We start from the raw sequence: 7230 nt of genomic DNA on the forward strand, positions 1-7230 counted from the left end.
CTCGGCTGGAAAGCGCTGGGGGAGGCGGCGGGGTGGGGGCTGCTCCTCGGGCCGACCCAGCCCGGTGCCTTGCGGGCAGGCAGCCGGGGCCTCGGGGCAGGGTCCCGTCGGGCAGGCCGGGGCCCCAACACCCCTGGTGGGTCCCTGATCGGAGCCGAGGTGCCTCGGCGGGAGCAGGCCTTGAGTGGGGGGGGGCGTGTCGACTTTCTTTCCTCCTGACAAATAAACCTGGTGGTTCTGCAGCTCTCAACCGGGCGGTTGGGAGGGTAGAAGTGGTCATAAACGTTTATTTTTGTTGGAAGGGGGCTTCAGTAAGAGGGAGGGGACACGCAGAGCCGCTGTGAGCCGGGCCGGGTATAGCGGGCTGGGGCGCCCCGGGGCGCCGGTCCCTGGCCGGGCGGGCTGCAGGGCCGGCTGGCAGCACGCAACGCTCGTTTATTTTGCGGGCAGGAACTCCGCAAACGCTCCCGCCTCGCAAGCGGTTGTACGTTTTTTTTTTCCCCTCAAAAGCAAAAGTCACGGCAGGGTCACACTGCGGCGCTGTACCAGCGGACGGCCGTCCCGCAGCGCCCGCACGACCAGCCGCGCCCCCTCCGGAGCAGACTACAACTCCCAGCAGGCCGCGCTTTCAGCCCCCTCCCCTCGCCATGCAAATACCACGAGGAGCCGTCGCCAATCGCCGGGTGGGGGCGGGGCGGGCTCGCGCCGTCACGTGGCGCGAAGCTTCCTTTCTCTGCGCGCCCCTCTTTCCTTCCTCGGTCGCCATCTTGTGCGCACCGCGTGTCGGGCCGCCGAGGGGCCGCCGGGCTCAGGTGAGAACCGCACCGCGCCCGCCGGCCCCGCTCCGCCGCCCTCGGCCGGCATCGGGCGGGCGGCGCTTGGGCCTCTTCTCGGCCCCTTCCCGGCCCCTTCCCTTCCGCCCGGCCTCGGGGAGAGGAAGGGGAAGCGAGGCCGGGACGCGGTGCTGCAGGCTCTGCCCGTCCCTGGCACGCTGCAGCCGCCCCAGGGGTGTCTCTGCGGCCAGCGGAGCGCTGAGGGCTCCTTGGGGCGGGCCCGCGAGGTGGGCACCTCGCCCTGAGGGGGTTTTGCACCCGCTCCGGGTGTTCCAGCTCTTCAGCCTTTAAAGGTCACGCTTGGCCCGCGGGGGAAGCCAGTTGACAAAGTTCCCAGCTATTGAATTGGGAGAGGAGCTGCCAGGGATCGCTGTGGCAGTGCGTGGACTTCCCTGGGTGGGCAGCTCGGGCATCAGCTGCAAGCAGCAGAGGTTCATTATATGGAAATAGCAGGCGAGGCAGCTCGGCGATGAGTCTCGCTCCCTGGGTTCTGTTAAGCACAAAGGTGTGATCCTTGAAGCGGTTGTGCTCTACGTGCTGATCTTCGTCTGAGTAGTTCAGCCAAATAATAAGCTGCTGCACCTGGAAATTTGCAGCTAATACCTCGAACTGATGTAACGTGAAATGTGTTGGCGTGCTTCATTGTGATACGCACTTCAGCTAAACAAGCTGCTGCTGCACTGCTTTGTGCTATTTAGATGGTGCGGCTTTAAAGCTTTTTTGTTTGTTTGCCCTGCTCCGTTGAGGTTTTTCCTTAATGTTTTAGCAGCTAATTTGTATTTTTATTTCATTCTTTAGACGCAGCACTATGAATCAAGAAAAACTGGCCAAGCTTCAAGCTCAGGTCCGAATAGGAGGAAAGGTAAGAAAAGCACCAGCGATGCACTGTTTTCTGTAACTTACATGTTAAAAGAGAAATCTCTTTAAAATTTCCTTTTTCAAAACATAGTCCAGGGAGGGGAAAATACATGCTCTAACAAAATTGTATTTTTAAGGCCTGTAACGTGATTTGGATCATAGTACTGCTTACCTGAAATGCAGTTTTCTTTTAGCTCACAGCTGCTGGATGAGTAGTTTCCAGGGTGTATGCTCTTTTTAAACCTTGTGACTTGTTGTGACCTGTAAAAGCTCAAGCTAAGCTTACCTGTTGGTTTTTCCAGTTTCATCTTCTCTCTGTTGGAAAGTTTCTTCGTTTGTATCAACTCCAGGGCTTATCATTGAGCTCTTTCTTTTCTCTGAGCTAGCAGGTAGCTAATGTGACAAAAAAGCAATATAGGTTGTTCAATGTGGGCATTTGTTTCCTAACCATAGATATTGGTATTGGAGGGATTGTACAGAAGTTTTCAAAGAACCAATTCCAGCATTGGTATCTGGAATGGTTTAAAAATGCAAACTGAGTAGTTACAAAAGTGTTTGAAAATCACTGTATTTGTGTTTTGTCCTGGACAAACTAAAGTTCTCAGAAAACATTCTTATATGTTGCTTAATAGTAAATGGTATTTTTATAATCCAACTTGTGGAAAGAGAAAATACTGCTGTTTTTCAGTGTCATCTTTCATGCTTAAGAAAAATTTCAAAATTGAGACTGACAGTAAAAACTGTGGGTGAAGGGAAGAAAGACAAGAAACGTTTTTCACTAGAGCTTTTTCATAGCTTAGAGATGTTGCTTGGACTGTGAGAGGACTTGAAATTTCAAGTGTTGGGAGAGTTTGTGTTGCTGACTGTTCTCTTGATTCTCTTTCAGGGAACAGCTCGCAGAAAGAAGAAGGTGGTGCACAGAACGGCAACGGCTGATGACAAAAAACTTCAGAGCTCCCTCAAAAAACTGGCAGTAAATAACATTGCTGGCATTGAAGAGGTATAGTGAGAAAATAAATGTTTCTTGTGTGAAATTAAATTCATTATGTTGTTTTGGTGTTGGTTTTGTGTTTTTAATTTTCTTTCTTAACGAGTTTTACCCTCAAACTCAGGTGTGATTACTGATAGGTGAAGTTACTTTAATTTTTTTGGTCTCATTTACATTGATGCGTACATATCTATAGAGAAAAGGGAAGAGTTTCTGGCCAGACTGTCATCACAGAAGCCAGTAAGCTGCTTGTAATGTATGTCTTTTGCATTAATTGCAAAACAAAACTTCCCTTGATTCTTAACTTCATGCAATCAATTGCCTAATTTTAATATAAGTGTTAAGTACATCTTACTGCACAGGGACATCTAAAGAAGGCGTTATGTGATGCAGAACATAAAGTAGAGATCAAAATGCTTGGAGTAACAACTTGCAAGTCTGCATTATCAAAAGAAGGTTCTTTTATTACATGAACATAAACTAGATTTGTTTGTGGAAGTTACAGGAGACTGACATTTCTTACAACACTAGCAAAACTCTACAGAACCAGCCTTTGTGTTATATAAAGCAGGAATACAAAGGCTTCAGGTATTCGCTAAGTATTTTTTGTGTGTATAAATTTTTCCATATAAAGTATTAGCTGGAATAGAAACGATTTCCATAGTGCTGTAGAGAGTGTGATGCTCATACGTGCGGGGGAGGTGTTACTTCACTGTGAGCTCCATGTTACTGTAGTACATGGTTAAAGAAGCATAATATTTAATCTGTGATTAATTAATTTAAGCAGGGTTGCGAGATGCCTCCAGAGGTCACTTAATGCATATCTCTCCTCCAAAGGCAAATACAGATTCAGTATGGAAGGCTGGTTTGCCTGTAAGCTTTCATACCTCTGCTGCAGAAACACTTTAATTTGGTTGACTGAATTATGATGTTTATATGCTATGCTATACAAATACAAACAGTCCTTGTTCTTTCTTTTTACACAGAATGTAAGATCTTTATTCAGACACGGTTATTAAGACTTAAAATGTGTTGACGTGAAGGAAGATTATCCAAAATCCTTCTACCTTGATAGCTAGGTATATAATTACAGTATTACTGTTCAGGAAGACCCAAACTGAGCTATGCAAATAAGAGTTTGGGGAAGTTACTAGTGTTGAGAAGGCAGATTTTTTTTTTTGTGATTTGTTTTGGTGGAAGAGGATTTTAAATAAGATGACTGCTTACAGCTTTTATCATTTCCCCTCAGTCTTGCAGGAAGGTGACTCCTGTTTTTTCTGTTTATTTTTTTTCTGTTTAAAACAGCTATCAATCTTCAAAGTTGACTACATTAAATCTATGTTCTAGATTTGTTCTTTAATCCACCAATTTTTCTCCCTGTAACTTCTACTAAAAACAGCATCATAAAATTCATGAGTTTCATTACAGCTGTTCTTTTGGATGAGTAAAACTCTTCCATTTTTTTCTTCAGATAAAATTGTTTTCTGCATAACCATAGCTCAGCCATGCCCAGGAAGAAAAAAGCTTTTAACTCTCCCTTCTTCAAAACTTAAAAAAATGCAAAATAAAAAAAAAAAAACACAGAATAAACTTCAACTGTAGGAGCCAAAACAGGCTGCTGTAAGAACTGAAACTGGTTGTAAAACTTAATTCTTGGTAATTCAGAGCACCAGGCAAGGGGAGCAGAATCATTGTACATTGTGCTTCGTTTCAGTAATTCTGTGGTGACTCCTCTAGGAGGGCACAGAAACCTGTTCCAGTGCAGCTAATTTATAAATGTAGAACACTGTAAGAGATGTGAGGTGGAAGTCTTTGCATTGGGCAGTTTCAGCAAAGAGGCCAGATTGTGAATCTTGTGCCTTTGCCAATTCTGCTGCAGAAACAATAACATATTCCTGGTGGTAGCTGACACAGATAGCTGTGAATGGCAGCGTCTTAAACTGATACGGCAAAGCTTTTTTGTTAGGGCTTCAGTTTTTAAAGAGTTAGTGCAGAGTTGGAGGTCCTTCTCCCTAGACAGTCCTAATAATAACTGGCTTATGCCTTAAAGGCTAATAGCCTGTATATAATTTTTTGCCTTCCACAAAAATACGTGGACTGTATGGTAACACACAAACCTTTGTATATTTATTGCTTACTATACAGATAAATATGTAAGACGATCATAGTTAAATTCAGACTTTTCATATACTATGTGTGAGCCCTTTCTAGATGACTAACTCATTTGACTTCCAATTCAGGTGATGTTAATTCTAGGTACTTTACCTGTGGTTATATTCTCTAGGAGTACTAGTTTTGTATTTTCTTTGTATTTTAAGATTTAAATCTAGTTTTGAATTAATTTATTGTGCTTGTTCAGCAAGATGCTGCAACACTTTGGTAAATGTTATTTATATATTTAAACAGGTGAACATGATAAAAGATGATGGAACAGTTATTCACTTCAACAACCCCAAGGTTCAGGCATCCCTCTCTGCCAACACTTTTGCAATTACTGGTCATGCAGAGGCTAAACCTATCACAGAAATGCTTCCAGGCATCTTAAGCCAGCTTGGTGCTGACAGCTTAACAAGTCTCAGGAAGTTAGCTGAACAATTCCCAAGACAAGGTAGGTGATTTTGGAGTTTTTCATTGATGATTTAGAGGATACATACAGTGTTGAAACTTCAACCCACATTTAGTAACAACACATGACATAAAAGCAATCAAAAACCTATTTGGTTTTATTTATTGGCCACTGTTGTGGACATACAGTATGTGATGGGGGGGGGGGTAATCAAATTTTTGTTGATGTTTCAAGATTGTGTATATGCTGGCCCTCATTTAAAATTAACATTAAAATCTGGTAAGTCAAGCATGTTGTAATTCCGGGCATACAACTGCATGTGACAAAATACTTAGCAAAACAGAAGTAATTTAAGATTTCATATAGAAAATCTCAACAGGTTCTCTTTGTCAGGGTACCAGGTCCGTTTTCTTTCTTCCACAAAGTGTTTTTACTGTGGATATAGAGGAAGAAAACTTATCTTCTATTTTGGAATTCCATTTGGAAGAAAAACAACGTTCTCAATTCAAAATCAAATCTTCCAGTGTGATTCCTTTTCTACTCATTTTAAAACCACAGAAGATGGTTTGTTTTTTTATATATATATGTGTATATATATATATATACACACAAAAAATGGCATTTGTTTTTATATATATTGTATTGTAATTTTGATGCTAAGTACCGGAGTGTGGAGAGAATCCTGGTTAGAATATCCTCTTCTTGAGGGACCACTGTAATGTGATTTGTAGTGGTCTCAGTTATTCTCTCTAAGCAAGTTTGTATTTTAAGAATAAATGGGAGTTTATTCTTAAATAGCATATTTTATGAAATTGGAGTACAAGAGTATTTTAAAGCATGCAAGTAATCAGTCTGATTTTGGTAAGTGTTTGTAAAAGCTTTCTTTGACTGTGGAATAGGTGTGCTTCTCATTTTAAGTCCATATCAGAGTTCATGTTTCATGTGTGTTGCCAAAATTAATTCTTAATATCAAGCCCCAGTGAAGTTGGACATCATAAATATGAAAAACGGTTTTTAGACTTTTGTCTTGAATGGTAACTGAAATGGCCGTTAAAAGGGCTGTAATTGAATGTGTTGCACTTGTCCCTCTTGGGAGTTAGAAAGATTAGTTTGTTGAAAATATTAAACCGAATAATGTACTATTTCTTCTAAATTAGTAATTTCATTCTCATCTATATCTCATATTCAGAGTTTAATTGAAAGTAATTTTATTCTTCCTTCTTATTTTACTAGTATTAATAGGTAGAAAGATGGGTAACCATAATAATACTTCTTCATTACAACCTCAGTACCAATAAATTCTTAATGTGTTTTCCGTAGGTAGCACAGAAAGCTAGTTTTAAATAAAGTGGACCAACGTGAAGAAATTCTTTTTATTTTACGTTCTTGGATTTCTCCAGATTACGTGTAACATGGTCCCAAGTTTCATCGTGACTTATGGAAGAATAGGTTTCGTACAGGACCCTTGATGTGGAAATACTTTTTCCTACAGTTGTGGCCTCTAGGAAATCAAATCATGTGATATGTTGGCCTTGGATTGGTAGCATGTTATTGTTACGTTAAAACACATGGCTTCAGTTAGAAGATATAGTCACACTGGGGTTTTTCTGTATCGTTTGATCTTTTGTTAGCTCTGCATTAATATGCCTAAGCATTTGAAAATGTCAGTGTTAATACTTTAATACAAGAATGCTCACAAGTGGACCTTTTAATCACGCTGATTACTGTTGATACCCAGTCATTATGTTTCATTCTCAGAATGAGGGAATGCCTTCTATTTTCACCCATATGTTACGTATTTTTGTTGTTGTGTGGTTGTAGTAACTCTGTACAATGAGAACTTAGCACCAGTTTTCTTTTTACAGTGTTGGACAGCAAAGCACCAAAATCTGAAGATATTGATGAAGAAGATGATGATGTCCCAGGTAGGCACATAAACATACGCGTCTGTTTGATGTACAAATACTCAATTCATGCGCTTGAGT

At 41.8% G+C, this 7230-nt stretch overlaps 1 protein-coding gene across 3 annotated transcripts in view; it reads left to right on the forward strand.

The window, feature by feature from the left end:
* BTF3L4 (basic transcription factor 3 like 4) overlaps positions 1 to 7230 on the forward strand; it is a 10510-nt gene continuing 3280 nt past the window's right edge. The window contains exons 1-5 of one of the 3 annotated variants that reach the window (XM_040565086.1): positions 1 to 136; positions 1632 to 1695; positions 2578 to 2691; positions 5086 to 5287; positions 7111 to 7170. In XM_040565086.1, the coding sequence (XP_040421020.1) occupies positions 1642 to 1695; positions 2578 to 2691; positions 5086 to 5287; positions 7111 to 7170 (430 nt within the window). In that variant the 5' untranslated portion in view covers positions 1 to 136; positions 1632 to 1641. Of the gene's footprint in view, positions 137 to 669; positions 1339 to 1631; positions 1696 to 2577; positions 2692 to 5085; positions 5288 to 7110; positions 7171 to 7230 lie in introns of those variants that run through there. The other 2 variants (XM_040565084.1, XM_040565085.1) reach the window with 2 other exon arrangements.

The sequence above is a fragment of the Cygnus olor genome, chromosome 8 (genome assembly GCF_009769625.2).
Source record: "Cygnus olor isolate bCygOlo1 chromosome 8, bCygOlo1.pri.v2, whole genome shotgun sequence".
NCBI lineage: Eukaryota > Metazoa > Chordata > Aves > Anseriformes > Anatidae > Cygnus > Cygnus olor.